Raw genomic sequence first — 22,105 nt, 5'->3', positions numbered from 1 at the left:
ACATTCAAAAATCTGAGGCATATATTTTTCTAATAAAATATAAATGTCAAAATTTCCCTTCCTAGCCTCTCTATTGCCATCAGCAGAAGTTCAGAAACGGCCCCAGAATTAAAACCTTCCACTTCCTCCAACACTCATAGCTTCTCTTTGGGACTATCAGGGCTAATATCATCCATCTTTTATCCCTAGAACATCCTTCATCCCATGGAACTTAATTCCCATATGGCTCTGTGGGTAATGCTGCTTGATTTTTCTCTGTATCATTTAACATTTGAAATATCTTTTCCTTAATTTTCACTCCTTAGAATGTCTGTTTCCTCACTTTTTGGAGAGACTTCTATCTCCTGTGGTCAGTACTGTATCCCCAATGCCTACCACACGGCAGATATTCAATACTTAATGAAGGATGGTCTGTAACATTCAATATAACCTCAAAGAGCTTCGTGTCCTAAAAACAGTTAAATGAAAAAGGGTAGACAAAATATTTCCTAATGAATTATTCTGCCTAAATAACTCAAACAGTTTGAGAAACACTTGAAAGCATGAAGACTTAGCCTTGTTACATACTGCAGTCAAAATGAAAGAGGCCCATGAGATATTTTAGTTTGAAAGAATAAACTTCTGAAATATGAAGGATATTTTAAATATAGCTAAGTAAGCTGATACAGTGTTGATACACAAAATATTCTGTCAATAATGTGCACTGAAAAGACTCCAGAACCAGTCTTGAAACATGAAGTAAATATGAATTTAATATTTATTTTGCATGTTTATATAATAACATTAAAATAATATTCCATAAGTTACATAGCTATTTTCAAAAAAAACTGCAGAAAAAGATAAAATAGTAGGAATGACATATAATCATTATTACTCAAAATTAAAAATATAGTTATCTTTTAAATAGATTTGAATTTATGCATTTCTACATGAACTGAACATTTAAATATCTAAAAATAGTCTTTCTTAATGCAATAGATAATAAAGAATCACATTTACTGTACACATCTGGCTTAGCTTTATTTCTTCAGGTAACATGCAGACAAATTTTGAGGATGAATTTAATAAAGTAGGCAAGACATTATTTTATACCTCAAAAATAAGATGAAGTTGATACATTTCACAGCTTAATCCTCAGGAAATTTTATTCAGATGCCATATAAAATCATTGACTAAACTCACACATGCGAACTAAGAGCTCTTAAATATATCATAGTAAAATAGCTTTGTTGGCACATTTACAGTAAGAAAACAGGTATCACCTACTCTTAGAACTGATGCCACTCTCCATGGCCATTCAAAACGGTGGCCTTTACATCAGTTTTAAAAACATTACATGACAAAATCTTAAATATAAATAGACTTTGGTTATGTCAAAAATATTCACATAATTTATATATAGTCAAAACTTTATCATTTTAAATATGGAATAACGACGGAAAACCAAGGTTATATATACACTGTAAGCCAGTTTCTAAATAAAGCTAAACTCTCGTCTTACTTCTTAAATTCATCTGGCCAAACACTGTGGTAGTTGTTTAGAGGATCTGTAAACATTCTCACTGATTTGTACTATTTCCTGAGGTCATCTGGAAGCTACTGTTACTAAATTAGCTTCACAATTTAATACCCCTGCAAATGTGCTTTGGAAATATTCAAAATAAAAGCAAAAATTTTAATGTAGATCCATGTGTAACTTAACATACTTTCTCTATTACAAAAGCTATTTTTAGTCAATTCTTAGATCTCAAAATTAAATTTATTCCATTACTAGCAGACCTGGAAAAGCAAAGCATTCATAAACTTCAGGCCATTAAAAAAAACAATGAAAACAAATATCAGAATTAACTCATTTAACACTATGGAAATAAAAATAAAAGTTATCTCCTTACCTCTAGATAATGTCTAAAATTTACACAGGCCTCATTTTAAAAGATGTTAAAATAGTACCAGTCCAGTGCCTGACTCCTGGATGATGTTAAATAAAATATATACTTAATGAATAAACATGAAGTTAAGCATAAAAACTACTGTAGTACTTGAGTACTCAGTTAATATTCTGAAGCTACAATGTATCACTTAATGAAAAGTCACTCTTAACTGGTATTCAGAATAAAGTTTAATAGATCTCCTAATTAACAAATATAGCCCTAGTTCATGTCCTAGCATCCTATCAATGAAAAAAGGAACTAGGCACTTTCCTTGATGCTTGTCCTCAGGGATTATTCACCATCTCTACTTAAATGTGTAATGGGTAAGCCAAGAGGAAACAGAAAAGAATGCTCATTTCTTCCCCTTCTTTCTTCTATTCTTTCCTTTCCCTGTTTCTTTCCTTCTCTTTTTCATCTATCCATCTACCTATCAACGAAATAAGAAGCAGGTGACATCCAAAGAAATCTGCATGCCTCTTAATGGTATTTTTTCTAGAAGAAAAATGAGGCAACTTAACATTTACATTTGGGCGAGTGACAATTACATCTTGGTAATTATCATTACCAAGATGGATGACTTGAATAAAGAGATTTAACTAATAGTTTTCCAAAAGATTTCACTGCTCTGGTACTGAACTCTTCAATGTTAATGGAGTAAAGTTAAAGAGAAAACCTTTAAACACTGTTCACCTTTACAGGATACAACCTGAGTTTATAGGTTAACTTATATAAAGATATATTTTTCCATCATTTCACTGTTAAAAATCAAGGAAATCACTACTACTGAAATTTTGACAGCTTAAAAAGAGTTTATGCAATGACTTTTTAAAGCTCTGAATTTCATATATTATTACTGTCTTTAACACTAATCACAATTCCATTCATCCATATAGCAAAAGGCAGCACTAATAACCTTGATAATATTATATACACTTAAATATTAAGAAGGGTCAGAATCTTGGTTAAATATTTCCACATGTTATCTATAGCCACTTCTTTAACAACAGGAGAATGAACTAGCACCAGGCACTTAATCAGCACCTGCCTGTACTATCATCTGTGAGCACTAATGATGAGGATGCTTGACCATGCGTTATGTGTTTTGATTTAATAATCTAACACCAAAGTAGTCATTTTTTAAACATTTAAGCCTAAGGAATAGTAACATTTTCATGGCAAGTTTTGACAGCTTAATAATTTGTTTTCTAGGAGTGTGGGGAAATATCATCATTTTGATATTAATTATTTTGAAAGAAAATCAGAAATGCCAACTTAATGGTCCATTAAAATAAAAACAAAACCTAGTTGAACTTACTAATGATGCTTACTAAAGACAAAAAGTGATCTCAAAACCCCAAAATCATAATTAATATTTACTGCTCTACAGAACTAGAAAATGCATATTTTCCTGTTAAGTATAAGAATATAATTCCCTATCATTTACAAATGTGATTTGGTAATTTACATTTCAAAAGTATCCTATGGTTCCATATGAATTAACAACTTCTATTTACCAATTCTACATGTAACAATTATCTATAAATACATTTTGATCTTGGTTAATCACCTGTAAATTATTCTCAACTCCATCATGAATAGGCTGAATATAGTATGTTGATAAAATATTTTAGTATTTTTCTAGTTTTCAAAACCTCAAAGCAATAAGCTAATCAATGTTATTTGTAAATCCATATTACTGAAGTAACAGTGGTGCTTTTTTATATGATTGAGTCATATAAAAAATGATAAAGTCACTATGCCAATTGTGTAAGTATATGTTACAAAAAGGGCTTCTTTCCCTGATAGCTCAGCTGGTAAAGAACCCCTTGCAATGCAGGAGACCCTGGTTCAATTCCTGGGTCAGGGAGATCCCCTGGAGAAGGGTACCAGAAGGCTACCCACTCTGGTATTCTTGGGCTTCCCTGGTGGCTCAGACAGTAAAGAAATCCACCTGCAATGCAAGAGACCTGGGTTCGACCCCTGGGTTGGGAAGATCTCTGAAGAAGGGCATGACAACCCACTCTAGTATTCTTGCCTGGAGAATACCTATGGACCGAGGGGCCTGGCGGGCTACAGTTCATGGGGTTCACAAAGAGATGGACTCGACTGAGTAACTAAGCACAGCACAGCACATGTTATAGCAATGTTTCCCAAACAGCTGGGTGATATACCACTGGATAGCCCTGAGATGATTTTAAGTGGAGTGCTACATGAGTGGACAATTTTTCTTTAATAGTTATACATTTAATACTTATTAGAAAAAATATAACTAGCACATAAAATGTGGAATATGATCAAAATAACACTATGGTTTAAAAAGGCTAAAAAATAAGGTTAAGAATAATAAACAATGGCATAGGAGATACACACACACACACACACACACACACACACACACACACACACACACAAACAGAAAACTGGTATGTGAGTCACATTTGGGAAACACTGTCTAAGGAATGATTTGACTTAGCCAGCATCATTTCTGAATGCCTGCAATAAGTCACATTATAAAGGAGTTAACTATTGTGAACTGTTATTCTTTTCCAGGACAAATAAGTTTTTAAAAACATGTGTTTATGTTTATTTTAAGGATATAAGTTTGAAAGCATTTAGTTTTGTTTTTACTTTGTTTTGTTTTTGGCTGCATCCCACAAGGTATGCAGAAGCTTAAGTTCCTTTACCCAGGGACCCAATCCTGCAGTGGAAGCTGAGTCTTAACCACTGAACCACTGGGGAAGTCCCTGAATGCATTTAGTAAATTTACTTTAAAAGGATTCACCAAAATGGTAACAATGTTCAGGAACATTTGAGGAACATGCTATTCCTACAGAAAAGACTACAAAGGCACATTGCATATTGTGGTTAACACTGCAGCATTTAAATAAAAGTGACCTAAATAATCATTATCAATACTAATTAACAAATAATTATAATATTCTTTCATAAAAAAGAAGGTATGCTTGTGCACTAAGTGCTCTTGATTCTGGAACCACCTGCACATAAGTGTCACTAACATGGACCCACTGGCTTGCTGATTCACTATCAGCTTCTTTCAAACCTAACAAAACAAAAAGAAGTATAATTTTACAATAAGTATGTTCTGATTTTACACGAAAGTTATCACTAACTATATGTATCTAATGTTAGACTTTATTGCATAAGGCTGTTTGGGGTTAAACATCTTCCAAAATGAACTCTTTCAAAGCATTAATATTAAGAGCATTTAAATATCTAGTGAAATACTAGATAGCCTTATTTAAGGAAAAGTGCATTTACACTAAAAGAGAAAGAAAGAAATACATAGATGACTGAAGCAAATTTTTAACTCTAGCTCTATTCTGAGGACCTAGTATATCTTCAAAAACTACTGATACTATTAAATAAAATGCTATTCCACTGCAAAACACAATGACTTAACACCTTGAAAAACTGGATGCCATTTCACATGATGTGAAGGGTACAGTTTTACGATATTTAAGATTATCTAGGTACTCTTTAAGGTATTTCTCACTTAACAAAGTGAATGCACATGAAGTATCCATTAAAAAACCTACTTCTTCCAGAAAAAGAATAAATTAATTTGTTTTTAAGAATAAAACAAACTTAGGGTGGCATACCAGGTACATTTTTCTTTCCAGTGATGTGTTCCAGTAATTTCCTGGAGGGTGTTCTCACTTTCACGTAAGCGGTGTAGTGACCTCCTCTCATTGAGCCGCTATGTTCCACTACGCCATAGAGACCATAGAGAACTTTACCTCCCACACTTACATTCTTTAAGACAAAGAAAAAAAAAACTCAAATTAATTAGTAATATTTAGTGAAATCTTATTATAAGGAAAATTAAATTAAATGTACATCCTACTTAAAATAACAGCAATTAACACTATACTGGGGTACTTGCCCACCTGTACTAGACTAGCAAAATGCAAAAACTTGACCTTTTCTGTTGCCTGGGCTGTTGGGAAAAAGAGTGCTCACATGTGAGAATGCAAAAGGGTAGCTCTATTCAGAAAAATGTCATGCTATTTAGCTAAGCTACACGTGCATTACTCTTGGATTTATCAGTCCCTTTTCTAGGACTCTATCTCATAGGTATCATGAGCAATATGTAAAAACACATGCACCAGACAAGTGATTGCAGGATTATTTGTAATACCAAAAACCTGTAGACTCAAAAGTGCATAAACTGGGGACGGCTTGAGTAAACTATAATGCATCCACAGAAGAGAGTATTATGCTGTTTTAAAAATGGAGTGCAGATTATCTCTAAACACTGCTATGAAATACTCTCCAGGATACAATGTTAATACAGTAGAAAGAAAGGATACATCTTGTAAGCTATAATTATTAAAGAGGTGAGATATTATATACATATATAATAGATATGTACTTATTTGTTTATATTTTTTAAAATTATAGATGAATAAATAATAATTTGAAAAAATGGTTATCTCTAAAGAAAGGAAAGAAACAGGCAGAACGGACATGGAGAAAACTTACTCTTTTTGAATTTACCTTGATTTATACATTTGACTTTAGAACTACATAAATACTTTATGTAATTATTAAACAACAAAAAAAATTTAAGTAATAATACCTAAAAATGAAAATTTTAAAATAAGCAAATGAACATCCAGTTGGTGGCATAATCATTCTGTGAGCAACCACAGGGGTCATGTCAAAAGAACCGAGGAGCCAACCTGAAGAGGCTCTCAGTGGCCAACAATGGACCCACTAGATGTATTAGACTATGAATTAAAAGAAGAGTGCAGTAAATTCAAACATATTTAGTGTGTTAAAATTCATGAATTCATAATGATAAATTTACTGATCACAGTTTGAGAATGATAGTAAATTCATTATTCTGAAACTGGCTTAAAAGGAGAATGGGGAAAGAATTGAGCATTTATCCTGCCTTTTCTAAAAGAACTATAATGTAAAATAATTAAAGAGATGAAAGGAATTTCTCTTTATATAGAAGTATTCCAGTAAATAAATGAAGAAAGAGTAACAGGATACCACAATTCTGTAACTGTTAATGAACTCATTGGGCAACACTGGTTGCTAACATCACAGAACTGGCATTGTGTGCCACCTGATGAAAGAACAGAAACTCCCTATGAAACAGCCTTATCAGGGGTTGGGGTGGAAGTTGAGGGGTGGGGTGAGGATCTATTCAAGCTTCTCTTGATCCAACTACCTATTTGTAGGAAATCAAGAGGATAAAGGAATAATCATCAAAATCTAAACTCTATGAAACTACCAGAAAGATGATCCAGTTTCTTCAACAAATAAATTGTACGAAGCAGAGATGGGAGAGGGAAACTATGTATTAAGAGAGAGATTTTTCAATCATGACATGTAGTCCTTACTTGGATATTAATTCATTTAAAGAATTCTAACATGTATACTATCATTTGAATTGAATCGCCAGTCTATGTCTGACGCAGGATGCAGCATGCTTGGGGCTGGTTCATGGGGATGACCCAGAAAGATGTTATGGGGAGGGAGGTGGGAGGGGGGTTCATGTTTGGGAATGCATGTAAGAATTAAAGATTTTAAAATTTAAAAAAAAAAAAACTAAAAAAAAAAAAAAAAAAAGAATTTATTAGACAATTGGAAATACGTATGCTAGAAGATAGAAAGCGGAAGTGAAGTCCCTCAGTCATGTCTGATTCTTTGTGACCCCGTGGACTGTAGCCTGCCAGGCTCCTCTGTCCATGGGATTTTCCAGGCAAGGATACTGGAGTGGATTGCCATTTCGTTTTCCAGGGGATCTTCCCGACCCAGGGATTGAACCCAGGCCTCCCACACTGCAGGCAGACTCTACCATCTGAGCCACTAGGGAATCCCAGAAGATATAAAAAGTAATGCTAATTCTTTTGGCGTGAAAGTGTATTGTGGTTATGTTTAAAAGGGAGGGGAGGGGGTAATTCTTATCTTTTAGAGAAGCATAGAGGAAAAGACTTATGAATGAAAGGATACCTGATACTTGCTTCAAAATAATGTAAGAAAAAAATTAATATAAAAGGAAGAGGTAGATGAGTATGTGGATGGGGTGGGACTGGCCATACAGGTAGGATCTGGGGGCGAGAGGTTCACTTGTACTGTTCTCTTTGGTGTTTGTTGGAAATTCTCCATAATAGGTACTTTTAAAAAATATGTTTTTGTAAGTTTAATACACAGCTTGCTAGACATTTTGTTTGACACATTATCAAGTTCTATGACTATATCAAATTCTACGGAGACTGAATATAAACATCTGGCAAAAAAGTGCTAGTATTCCACAGTAGACGAACTGGATTCACTGAAAAACTGAATTTAAGATATTTTTGTCTTGACTGATCAATGTATTGAAATTATTAAGTTCAATAAGTTTATGTACCACTAAACCCAGACTGTTAACTAGAAATGGCGAACAGGGCAATATGTGAGTTACCCCAGAACTGTGTGGTTTCCACATGGAAAGTAAAGTCATCAATTTCACTTACAGTTAGTTCTCACATATAAGCACAAGCAATTATACACCAGCTTGTTTTCTATGTCTGATTATTAAAGTACTAGTAATTTTAAATTTGTACTCAGTTGGCAAGTACACTAGTCTCAGTTACGTACATGAAATGGCATGAAAGACAATGCACTAGTACACTGGTTTACAAAAGAGAAGAAAACTCTTCAAATGCTAAAACTACTACCAATTAAGCACATCATTCACAAGGAACAGGAGAGGGCACAAAGTCTGCTTATTTCTCTCAGCAACTATCTGACTCTAGCAGCATTTACAAGCAGCTTTGATCAGTAACATCATGCCTCACTTATGCTTTACACATCTTTTCAACTTATTCTGTCTCCCAAAGGACAAAAGTCATATTCAGTGTGTTAAATGTTGGATGGAAGAAGAAAGGGAGGAAGGGGACAAGAGAGACAGAGGGTAGGAGATAGGGAGAAAGACATGGTCTAATAAACAATACATAGGATATTCTAAAGCATATTATTTGCAAGACAATTAAATATATTAATAATATACTATACCTTACAAGTAGCAGAACAGAATGGTGCTAAGTCAAGCATAAGTGGAAAATCTACATGTCTGTTTACTTTGCGAAGACTCAAACCAGCCTCAAAAAAAAAAATTGTAACAAACTTAATTTATAGATCATTGGGTTTGTTAATTTTAATTAAAACCAAAAGGGAAATCCAAAAAGTTAGTTTCTTCATAGCTATTAAAATATCAATAATCCAAAACTGATATATGACTAAGTTCTCAATTAGGTTTCATAAACTTATTGCAAAGATAGTTCATTTACATGGGTATTTTTACCACAGACAATATGAAAATAATTACTTTCACTGTGCATTTGAACACTGAAAAATAAACTCAATGTGACTGAAGCTAAGCTACTGACATATATGCTACCTAAAAATGTACTCAATTGAAGGGTCAGGAGTCTGGTATTACAGGCCTGACTCAATGACTGGTTAACAGTTAACTTGACTCTAGACAACCTTATCTAGATCAAGGCAGAAAATGGGTATAAATGCGTTAGATTAGGTCATGTTCAGTTCTAAAATTCAGTGATATTCATTCATTAAAAAGAAAAAAGCCTGAACACCCAAATCATTTTATCAATAAAAGTAAACATTACATATTATATATATCAAAATGAATCTTCATGTTGATTAAGAAACTCTACTTCCTTCTCTATTTTTAGTATCCAAAGGCAGGCCTTGAAAAATGTATATTTGTATTAAGTAATAATAAAAATTTACTGACAGACCATCAAATATATTGGATAGGAAACTCAAAAATAAAAATGGACTCTTTTTAGAATAAGAAGATACTTGAATCCCATTTGGGTAGACAAAATTAATACAGACGCAACCTTTCATGAAAAGCTTTCATGACTTACTTCAATGACTAGTCTTTTTATTTGCATACTAATCACATAACACTTACTATAGATTGTTGCCTATTTCTTATCTTTCTTTAATGAAAAAAAGAAACTTATTTTTTGACCAAAATATTGCCAGTGATTTGCATTTTCAAGTAATCTTTAGGAGTCTTAACCTGATATCAGAAATGAAATTATGAAGTCATATCAGGAAAACTTAATCTGTTAATTCAATTTGTTTGCCTCCTTTTTTTCTTATCAGGTAATATCTATAAAGCAGCTGATACCTGCAATGTCAGATCATGTCAGGCTTATGTGTCCTCCCCAAACAGTACTTTGCTGTTGAAAAATTACCCCTTAAGAGAATAGACTTCTGTCAACACTGTTATAATCTTTACAATTTTGGGCAGGCTAAAAGAGGAATCTCACTGTCATTGTATTTTGCATTTGTTTTGCTAGAAAGAATGGAACTTCCTTTCACTTTTTCTTGGAATTTTTTACTTCTATGAACTGTCAATTCATGTTCTTTACCATTTTACTATTAGAGTCTTGATCTTTTTCTTATTGATCTTTCAGTTCAGTTCAGTTCAGTCGCTCAGTCGTGTCCGATCCTTTGTGACCCCATGAATCGCAGCACGCCAGGCCTCCCTGTCCATCACCAACTCCCAGAGTTCACTCAAACTCATGTCCATCCAGTCTTTAAGGGCTCTTTATTTATTTTCAATATTAATCACTTGCTATATTTATGACAAAGAGCTCCATCTTGTTGAGCTCTCTCAGGTTCTATGGATGTTTCTAATAGAACTCTAAAATTAGTATGGGGAAATAGGTTTTCAGAGACACAAGAAAGCTAGAAGCAGAGACACTGCTTAGAGATTCTGATCCCTCTATTTCACAGTTTCAGGGAATGAGAATGTGGCTTTGCAGACATTACATCTAGCCTGAGATCAAGAAGGGACCTCAGTTCAGTTCAGTCGCTCAGTCGCGTCTAACTCTTTGTGACCCCATGAATCGCAGCACACCAGGCCTCCCTAATCATCACCAACTCCCAGAGTTTACCCAGACTCACGTCCATCGAAGCAGTGATGCCATCCAGCCATCTCATCCTCTGCTGTCCCCTTCTCTCCTAACCCCAACCCCTCCCAGCATCAGAGTCTTTTCCTATGAGTCAACTCTTCACATGAGGTGGCCAAAGTACTGACTGGAGTTTCAGCTTTAGCATCATTCCTTCCAAAAGAAATCCCAGGGCTGATCTCCTTCAGAATGGACTGGTTGGATCTCCTTGCAGTCCAAGGGACTCTCAAGAGTCTTCTCCAACACCACAGTTCAAAAGCATCAGTTCTTCGGCACTCAGCTTTCTTCACAGTCCAACTCTCACATCCATACTTGACCACTGGAAAAACCATAGCCTTGACTAGACGGCCCTTAGTCAGCAAAGTAATGTCTCTGCTTTTCAATATGCTATCTAGCTTGGTCATAACTTTTCTTCCAAGGAGTAAGCGTCTTTTAATTTCATGGCTGCAGTCACCATCTGCAATGATTTTGGAGCCTAAAAAAATAAAGTCTGACACCGTTTCCACTGTTTCCCCATCTATTTGCCATGAAATGATGGGACCAGATACCATGATCTTCGTTTTCTGAATGTTGAGCTTTAAGCCAACTTTTTCACTCTCCACTTTCACTTTCATCAAGAGGCTTTTGAGTTCCTCTTCACTTTCTACCATAAGGGTGGTGTCATCTGCATATCTGAGGTTATTGATATTTCTCCCAGCAATCTTGATTCCAGCTGTGCTTCTTCCAGCCTAGCATTTCTCATGATGTACTCTGCATAGAAGTTAAACGAGCAGGGTGACAATATACAGGCCTGACGTACCTAGACGTCCAGAAAAATTTCCCTGTAAGGGCATGAACTCCTTCTGTAGGTTGTTCCTAAAAGGGATGTAAGTACCAAATATAAAATAACCGTGGTATATCATTCTCAAATCTGGCATGACCCTAGCAAATTCACACCAAGTCCTTGCAGATATACACCTTCCATTTAGCATTCTGATGTACTGTAATGAGACACAATACATCTGCTTCCGCTTTCCATGGCCATTTCCACAGAGTTTCTGTAATGTTGGCTATAGGAAATCAAGAACTTCATCTAATTTCCATGGGTAGGGATGCAGATACAGAGAAAAATCTCTTCTAGTTCATCTGTGGCCCACCTGATACGTTGCAGATATATCATCAAAGCTTTCCATCTCTTGAGATTTCTTTCAATGGTTTTATATTTAGAAAATTGTTCACACAAGGATCAGGTTAGTAATTTTCCTGAAGTTTTCTTCTAGTCTTTCAATAATGTTTCATACAATTAAAAAAATCTGTCTGAAAACAGTACTGATATCAACATATTTGGTCTAGAAGGAAGCTCTAAATTTTTATTTCAAACACCTTTCTTAAGTCCTTTAAAGAATAACCTAGCCTTCTTCCCAACTGGTTTGAGATTCGTCCTATATCATAACAACAGACTTTAAATTGTACTCAAATTCACTGAAATTCTGACCACTATTTAATTACTAAAGTTTCTTCTGGAGAAACTTTAAAATCATTTTATCAAATACAAAAAAAAAAAAAAAGAGAGAGAGAGAGAAGACATTAAAGTATAACCAACTGGAGAAAAACTTTTAAAAATAGGTTCTCTCCCACTAGAATCCTAGAAAAGTGAGGCCTGCCTTGCAGACCTTTTTGCAATTAGTCCCAGCCAACCACACTCAGCCCAAGCACTCTTTCTCCACTGGGATAAAACCTCAGAAAGCTATGTGTACCTTGTTATTTCCCTACTTCTAAGGGTTCCTTAAAAATTCTATTTTCCGCTGACACAAACCTACACACACACTCTCTCTCTCTCACAGACACACACCACTGAGGTTCCTACCATACCAGCTAAATCTTCATATATTGTGAATTAGACAATCTTATTTAGAAAAGTCTTATAAGCTATCATGGCTGAAAGAGCAGTAAATTTCACAAGAAAAATTTTAAATTCAATAAATTACTGTCTAATCCTTGACAGTACAAGACTTGTGTGTGTACGCTCAGTTGCTAGTTGTGTCCAGCTCTTTGCAACCCATGAACTGTAACCTGCCAGACTCCCCTGTCTATGGAATTTTCTAGACAAGAATACTGGAGGGGGCTGCCATTTCCTCCTCCGGGGATCTTTGTGGCCCAGGGATCAAATCCGTGTCTCCTGCATCTCCTGCATTAGCAGGTGGATACCTTACAACTGCACCACCTGGGAAGCCTTACAAGACTAAGGGCTCTGCAAAACATACGATGAAAATATGTATAGTACTACTAAAGAGAATTTACCTGATGAAATCTTTTGAGATGGAGAATCAGGATAGCTGGAACAGCAGAAATGAGCAGTTGCTTCCTGGCATTAGTATAAACCCCCTCTGCTTTCTTTTCTGCATAAGATACAATATAATAAATTTATTTATAAATTACATCTTATACATTATTGCCCATAAAGTATAGTAAACATTTAAACAGAAGCAGTATACCACATTTTTTAAAATGTTAGAAAAGAAATTAAGACTTCTGATTACTGGGAGGCTCAACTCAACCCTAAAACTCCAATGATATGAAAGGGATTTTATTTTTAAGCCACACACTTATAAGGACAAAGAACAGGGGAGGTGACATTTGCAACACAGCTCTGGAAGGCGGAAAGCTGATAGACCAGAAGTGACTTATGTCAACGCCTTCCAGTATACTTGTAGTTGAAAAAACTGGGTCATTACTCATTGCAGTGAAAGAAGATCATGTATCATGGGAACAATGGGACACTTCCATAAAAGGTTGTTACATATGTAAAATAGATAGCTAGTGGGAATCTGCTCTATGATGCAGGGAACTCAACCTGGGGTTCTGTGACAATGTAGAGGGGTGGGGCGGGGTGGGAGGGAGGTTTAAGAGGGAAGGGACATATGTATATCTATGATTCATGTTGATGTATGGCAGAAATCAACACAACATTACAAAGCAATTATCTTCCGATTAAAAATAAATTAATAAAAAAATAAGACGTTGTTAGGAAAGACTTGTGATAGGATTTCAAAGGCCAACTGCATATTTAACTTGGATTAGTATAAGCTGGCATTTCTTCCTCTCCCATCTAGACATTAATTTTAATGTATTAATCATATTTTCATTCTGATGCTTTGACATCCGGGGCCTTGCTGACACTGCAAAGTGCCTTTTCCAGAGCCTAATTCTTAGACAGTAAACAAATTCAGTGTGCCTTTCATATGTATTTCCAAAGCCCTTACCCAACTACCTCCTATACTGGGCTCTGATATTCTAGGTCACTATTAACCTGCCCTACTCACACCAGAGCCAGGTACCAGACCACTAGAGACAGTCCCTATACCTCAGATTATTCACTTCTAAACCTTTTTGCCCTGCTCCATTCATTCCTTCCCTCGGCAACCACAATAAAGGCACTTGACTGCACTTTCCCCCTTGCTCCCTCTGTCTCCTGACCAACCCTGGTGCTTCCCCTTGTTACCCTGGGTGGCATGTCTTAGTGTGTCCCCTTCTCTTGGGAACTACACTTAAGTAATAAACTACCTTTTCAGTGGCAATCATCTCATCTGTTAGGCTCATTATACCTGAATAATAAAACCTACATTTTAAAACAGTCATTAAGAATCAGAATTTTTTCTTCATTTAATCAAGGCTAGAGGTACACCAAAAACTTTCTAATTGACAAATCAACCTTTTCTACTTTTCTCTTGTCAACAAAACATAGTATATAGCTAGCTATATAATATACTACTACTTAAAATCTTCAAATTTATATCTCATGATATGACTTTTGTGAAGGACATTAATCTCACTGGCGTTGCAATTAAGTTTTACAGAAATTATTTCTCGAAAGACTTCACATAGCTCAGTTCAGTTCAGTAGCTCAGTCGCGTCCGACTCTTTGTGACCCCATGAATTGCAGCATGCCAGGCCTCCCTGTCCATCACCAACTCCTAGAGTTCACTCAAACTCATGTCCCTTGAGTCAGTGATGCCATCCAGCCATCTCATCCTCAGTCGTCCCCTTCTCCTCCTGCCCCCAATCCCTCCCAGCATCAGAGTCTTTTCCAATGAGTCAACTCTTCTCATGAGATGGCCAAAGTATTGGAGTTTCAGTTTTAGCATCATTCCTTCCAAAGAACACCCAGGACTGATCTCCTTCAGAATGGACTGGTTGGGTCTCCTTGCAGTTCAAAGGACTCTCAAGAGTCTTCTCCAACACCACAATTCAAAAGCATCAATTCTTCGGCGCTCAGCTTTCTTCACAGTCCAACTCTCACATCCATACGTGACTACTGGAAAAACCACAGATGGGAAAGACTAGAGATCTCTTCAAGAAAATTAGAGATACCAAGGGAACATTTCATGCAAAGATGGGCTCAATAAAGGACAGAAATGGTATGGACCTAACAGAAGCAGAAGATATTAAGAAAAGGTGGCAAGAATACACAGAAGAACTGTACCCAAAAGATCTTCACGACCAAGATAATCATGACTGTGTGATCACTCATCTACAGCCAGACATCCTGGAATGTGAAGTCAAGTGGGCCTTAGAAAGCATCACTATGAACAAAGCTAGTGGAGGTGATGGAATTCCACTTGAACTGTTTCAAATCCTGAAAGATGATGCTGTGAAAGTGCTGCACTCAATATGCCAACAAATTTGGAAAACTGAGCAGTGGCCACAGCACTGGAAAAGGTCAGTTTTCTTTCCAATTCCAAAGAAAGGCAATGCCAAAGAATGCTCAAACTATCACACAATTGCACTCATCTCACACGCTAGTAAAGTAACGCTCAAAATTCTCCAAGCCAGGCTTCAGCAGTACGTGAACCATGAACTTCCAGATGTTCAAGCTGGTTTTAGAAAAGGCAGAGGAACCAGAGATCAAACTGCCAACATCCACTGGATCATGGAAAAGGCAAGAGAGTTCCAGAAAAACATCTATTTCTGTTTTATTGACTATGCCAAAGCCTTTGACTGTGTGGATCACAATCAACTGTGGAAAATTCTGAAAGAGATAGGAATACCAGACCACCTGAACTGCCTCTTGAGAAACCTATATGCAGGTCAGGAAACAACAGTTAGAACTGGACATGGAACAACAGACTGGTTCCAAATAGGAAAAGGAGTACATCAAGGCTGTATATTGTCACCCTGCTTATTTAACTTAAATGCAGAATACATCATGAGAAACTCTGGGCTGGAAGAAGCACAAGCTGGAATCAAGATTGCTAGGAGAAATATCAATAACCTCAGATATGCAGACGACACCACCCTTATGGCAGAAAGTGAAGAGCCTCTTGATGAAAGTGAAAGAGGAGAGTGAAAAGTTGGCTTAAACTCAACATTCAGAAAACGAAGATCATGGCATCTGGTCCCATCACTTCATGGGAAATAAATGGGGAAACAGGGGAAACAGTGTCAGACTTTATTTTGGGGGGCTCCAAAATCACTGCAGATGGTGACTGCAGCCATGAAATTAAAAGACGCTTACTCCTTGGAAGGAAAGTTATGACCAACCTAGACAGCATATTCAAAAGCAGAGACATTACTTTGCCAATAAAGGTCTGTCTAGTGAGATAGCTAGTTCCCTGAAATAAGATTATGTGAATTTGCATTTTCAAGGCAGAGATGGATACTTCCTGTTCTTCAATTTATTTGGACAAAATTCTATTGAAAATTTCTCTTGCCCAGTCAAGTGTCTTCAATGCTAAGGTACAAATATGAGTAAGACAACCCCTGACTTCAAGCAGCCAATGTATGGTGACAGGTCCTTAGGTTCCTCCATGTAGGATCTATAAGCCACTAGTTACTGATTATCAGATAATCCATGAATACTTAAAAAAAAAAAAGTTAAGCTAAATATTTACCTGCAGAAGTGGTTTCCTTTTGGTACTTCTGTTTCTTCTCAGTACAGTTCTCACACAGAAGCTTGTTATTCCCCATTAGCAATTCCATAGATGTAAACTGATAGAGACAAGACTGAACTGAACATTCTTTAGAAGTGGTTATATAGCTCTGAGAAAGGGTCTGAAAAGCATTTTGGGGGCTCTGAGACACCATATGCTTGTCCTCTGAAAAACACAAATTATTTGAAACACTTAGTGGCTGATTTTCTCTGTCAAAATCCCTAGCTCGAATTATAGTGCTGCTCAAATGAAGTTCAGAAATAGCTTCAGCCACTCCCTCGTCACCATGGTCGCCCTCCCTAGTGAGTGGTTCTCTCTTGGACGGGTAGTGAGGGTGTCCATTTGTGTGCGTGTAGTATCCGCTTCTGGATCTCAACAACAAAGTCTGTTTCGGAGCACTCTCAGACTCCGAAGCCTCGCTGTCAGCATCAACGCTACTTTCAGAAAGGCTGTCTTCTTTCTCACTGCCATCGGTAGGGCTTTCAGTCAGAGTCAACTCGGTGTTCATGACGCTTGCAAACAATGAAGAGTCTCTATTCACCTCAAGGCTTTCATTTTTCTGGTATATGACAGCAGCTTTATCTTCTCCAGATTTTCTTGTACATTTTCTGCCATGAATTAGCTGATTCTGTAAGTTGATAGTGTTTTCAGAGAAAAGAATCTTGTGACCTTACTGAAAATAAATGCTAGTAAGTCTTATTTAAACATTTCACAATTATTTAAATACTATTTCTAGTACCTCTGAAATCCATTTCCTAAATCTACCCAAACTACAATGAACAGTATGCTAACAAAAAGCTTTAATTTAAAAATAAACTTTTACACAAGGAACCAACTTAATGGTTACCTATTTATGGGTGGGGAACAGGACTTTTGTGGAACAGTGCTATGCTGGAGGCTTTTCAAGTGTAAACCTCTGCACAATCTCTGTACTTTTGCCCCTTAAAGGACTTTTGAACAGAGTAAGTTAAATCTAGTAATACATCAATTTGCCAAGCTAGTATAAATCATATCATGTAAAAAAGCATTTTTTTTTAATAAGGTGCAAATTCAAATGGATATCTTTAAATTTATATGGCTTTATTCATCAGTCACCATGGTCACCCTCCCTAGTGAGTCCCTGGTGAAACAGTGGATCAGACAATGGTAATCAATTACTGATAACATCACAGGAAAAGAAATATCAAACGTAATATGCACCTCCTGAGGGAAATACATATCATCACTTGAAAAAGTTTTCTTGCAAAAAATTAAATAGTCAAACTTAAAGCTATTTAGGCCTTTAGTTCTAACTGCCTTAGAGAGGAAACAAAGGGAACAGAGGCGTCTCTTAAGAACATCTAGATGAATTACTGCATGCAAAACGAACTACCACAATATGCAAAATGCATTACTATTGATGTGGGAAGGTGAGACTGCTGGAAAAAAATGATCTCGTGTCTTCAACAAATAAATTGCAAAGAAAAAAAAGGTGGAATCTGTGGATTAAAAGACATTTATGAGACGAAGATCCTAAATTCAAATATGCTTGAAAAAGCAAAAGCAAATATTTTATGACTCAATTACAGAAATTAAAATTATGACTAGATGTTTGTCCAATAAGTTTGAAATATTTTTAGGTACAATAATGATACAATGGTTATGTCTTTAAAAAGCATCTTTTGGAGACATACATTTAGATATATGTTGGGATTTATTTCAAAATAACCTAGGATGAGGAGGAGGAAAATGTGAGACAGACAGATAAAACATGACTAGCTGTGAGATGACAACTATGACACTGAGAAATGGGCACATGGAGGGTTATTATACCTTTTTCTCTATTTTTGTATACTTTAAAAAATTTTTCTTACTAAAATGTTTCAAAAAGCATTTGTTTCACAAATGCATATAATCTTACCATATCTTTAGATGAAGAATGCTTCCTGATGGCTCTGGGTTGATGAGTATTTTCTACAGTAACAGTGCCACTGTATTGACCAGTATCTGTCTCTTGTAAACTTCCATATTTACTTATTCTTCCCAAAAGTACAGGTTTTGAAACCTATATAGATAGCATGTACATAATACAAAATTTCTTTAGGAAATAAATTCTGGATATCATATACTTTTTAATATTTGTAACACTTGAAATATAATTTCCTAAATGTTAATTCTCAAAATATAAAGCATAAGGGTTTAAATTCCTTGAGATTAGGAACTATATCATCCTTCACTCATACATATACAAACTCCAATATCAAATACACTGCACAAACTCAATTACTGTATATAAAGACTCATGACTCTCAGATACTTGATAATATACTCAAAAATGCCTACATTATGAATTTATAAATGTCCTTCACAAAAAGACTTAAGGTTTTTCTCCTTACCCTTTCTTCTATTATAGGAAGTGAAATATCAATAAAAGGATCTTTCACCGTGGAGATCTTAAAAAGAAAACACATTGAAAACTTCAGTTAGAATTCTAATGTAAACAATGTAGTTTTATAAACTCTTAAAGAAATCTTCCCAGGAAAACTTAAAATCTTAAGTTAAAAAGCATTCCTGGAAGAAATAGTAATTTAATTGGGTATAGCAACACGTTTGTTCAGTCGCTCAGTTGTATCCAACTCTTTGTGACCCCATGGCAACACATATGCAGTTAATCAAAATAAGATAATCCAAAGCTTTAGTAAATGCAACACAGTTGACTTTTATAATACTGTTAATATGACTAATGTGGAATATTTAAAGTAACTTTTAAAATAAACTGTATATAATAAAACTGATTCACTGAGGATATAAGTATATTTTTGGTGAAATTGGGGCCATAATATATGACATATGTTATGACATAACATAAATAAAATATGAAATGTTAAGAAAAAGCCATGAGAAAAGCTAGAGAACTTGACTGTGTTTTGAAGATTCTTCAGGATAATTCTATTTTAAAAGATACTCTATAGTTTATGAAAAAAGAAATCAACTTCTACGTTGACTATATTAGAAACCTAAGTGGAGCTGACTATTGAACAATGTGGGGGTTAAGAATGCTGACCCCCATCCCACTGAATAGTCAAAAATTAGAGCATAACTTCACAGTTGGCGCTTTGTATCTGGGATTCTGCATCTGCAGATTCAACCAAATGCAGATTGTGTAGGACTTTAGCAGTATCTATTGGAAAAATTTGTGTATAAGTGAGCCTTTGCAGTTCAAACCCATGCCATTCAAGGGTCAACCATAATATCATGATGACACATTCTGTGCTTCACTATGATAGGCTTGAAGGAGATACAATATATAATCCTGATTTTATAAGATTAGAGAGGGAAGATACTCTACAATCTGGGATAGGAAGACAGATATAAAAACTCTCTCTTTTATGATTAAAATCTGACAGAAGTTTAAACCTATTATATGCCATACAGTTCCAGAAATATTCCTTACCAAGCAATTGAAAAACCTGTAAAAATTTATACAGTCCTTAAGAAGCTGTTATAGTACAGATGGCATTCAAAATGAAATTATCACTAAGTTCAAAGATGAGTCAAGTCTGCTTTTTAAGAAAAAACTGAACAAGTCATATAAATGTAAACTTTTAAAGAAGATCAGTCTAAATTATGTCACTACATTGAATTATTTCTATTGGGATTACAATTTAGGGCAATGCATAATGATATTAACGTAGCTACTCTCTTCACAGAAGTTTCTCTTTCATTTTCAACCCAAATGACTAGCTAGCACTAAAATAGGCTAAATGAACTTCACAGGTGTGTCAAGAGGAAAATTTAGATAACATTTACTTAAAAAAAATTATACATTATGTTTATTTTCTAGCAGTGAAGGATGTATTTTTTAAAGACTTTCAAAAACTACTATGTAGTCATCTGTCACAAATAAAAATGACTGCTGATGATTACATGTGAAAGAAAACAATAAAACAATGTGACTATAATCTAGTCCGTGTTGAAGAGAATTCCAAAGTACCTACATTTGAACATTCTTCACACATGACCGTGCTAGTTAATTCACCAATAAAGATATGATCTATGAAGTTCATTTTCACACCTTCTCTTCCATATGCTGTAAAAATAATACTTTTAATGCAAAAAACATATCAACCATCAACCTAACAATGTAACAGGCTTTTTTTCTGTTGAATCAAAAGAAATCTGAATAATCTGGGACCATATTTAATAATATATTTTACTATATGATGTTATAATTTTCTTTACAATTCTATAGAGAAAATGTGACTATCAACTACTGCAGTCTCAAATAAATAACAAACTGATTGTTCTTAAACTTTAAGAAGTAAAATAAGTAGAGTAATCACCACTGTTCATACCACAGTCAACTGCTCCCACTAAACCCTTTGAAAAGCCTCTGTGCCTAACCTAGAGGTAGACAGAGGGATGAGAAAAGAGATTATGATTTAGGGCTACAAATGCCAGGACCCTAACTGTGGAAACAACAGAGTAGTAAAAGACAAGTATACCCTGCAAAGCATAAAGAACTAACATGGAAATTAATAACTTAGCTATATATTTAACTCTTGTTACATAAAAATGCTAAAATCATTCTATTTCTATTTATATATTATATGTTACATATTTATATATTTATAAATAAAAGAAAATGATGCCTATGCTTTGATTCAAAATAATATGGAATTGGGGGAGAACAGATGAAACATGAATCAAGTGTAATTTAAGCATGATTATGGGCACACAGGCACGTGGGCTTCACACTATTCTAACAGAAGTTTGAAATTTCTCACAGTAAACCAAGGGGGAAAATATATTTTAAAAAAATTTTTTTAAACCTATTCACTCCTCTTTCAAATTTCTCTTCCATCCTTTTTGGCTCTCTATCCTCAAATTTCATGCAAACAATTTAAATCATTTTAAAACATTACTTGAAGCACTGAATGACAGAGCAGATTTTTATCTGGACATATCAAGAAATACCTATTAATTATGATGGTAACTATTTAGAAGTTATGTTTGACTAAGATGTTTCATTAAGGAAAATTGTACAAGGGATTGAAAATAAGTCAGATTACAAAACTGAAAAGGAGTGAAAGAAAAAACGAAGTTATTCTAAACATGCACTAGATGGCACTATCTCAAAACAAAAGAACAGAGAATACCCAAGAACCTATTATTTTTTAAAATCTTGTATCTTCAACTGCACATAAAGTTTTGTTATATACAAGCTTAATGTATTTATATTTGTTCATATAGACATGCTTTATATATAATGCTATAAAAACAGAATTAGAAAAGAGAATAAATAAAGTAAAAAATA

The 22,105-nt window shown here is 35.0% G+C and overlaps 1 protein-coding gene across 9 annotated transcripts in view; it reads right to left on the bottom strand.

The window, feature by feature from the left end:
• Nucleotides 1-734: 734 nt before the first annotated feature.
• The window catches only part of USP45 (ubiquitin specific peptidase 45), a 58,442-nt gene continuing 37,071 nt past the window's right edge, over nucleotides 735-22,105 (bottom strand). For 2 of the 9 annotated variants that reach the window (XM_042253370.2, XM_004011252.5), the window contains exons 11-18: nucleotides 20,787-20,878; nucleotides 19,185-19,241; nucleotides 18,710-18,853; nucleotides 16,771-17,437; nucleotides 13,181-13,278; nucleotides 8,967-9,053; nucleotides 5,552-5,705; nucleotides 735-4,992 (exon numbers count right to left, since the gene is read on the bottom strand). In XM_042253370.2, coding sequence (XP_042109304.1) covers nucleotides 4,862-4,992; nucleotides 5,552-5,705; nucleotides 8,967-9,053; nucleotides 13,181-13,278; nucleotides 16,771-17,437; nucleotides 18,710-18,853; nucleotides 19,185-19,241; nucleotides 20,787-20,878 — 1,430 coding nt within the window. In that variant the 3' untranslated portion in view covers nucleotides 735-4,861. Of the gene's footprint in view, nucleotides 4,993-5,551; nucleotides 5,706-8,966; nucleotides 9,054-13,180; nucleotides 13,279-14,526; nucleotides 15,195-16,770; nucleotides 17,438-18,709; nucleotides 18,854-19,184; nucleotides 19,242-20,786; nucleotides 20,879-22,105 lie in introns of those variants that run through there. The other 7 variants (XM_027972428.3, XM_042253376.2, XM_042253372.2 and 4 more) reach the window with 6 other exon arrangements.

The sequence above is a fragment of the Ovis aries genome, chromosome 8, assembly GCF_016772045.2.
Source record: "Ovis aries strain OAR_USU_Benz2616 breed Rambouillet chromosome 8, ARS-UI_Ramb_v3.0, whole genome shotgun sequence".
Classification (NCBI taxonomy): domain Eukaryota; kingdom Metazoa; phylum Chordata; class Mammalia; order Artiodactyla; family Bovidae; genus Ovis; species Ovis aries.
Note: the sequence above shows the minus strand (reverse complement) of the source record. Positions and strands in the feature narration are given on the sequence as shown.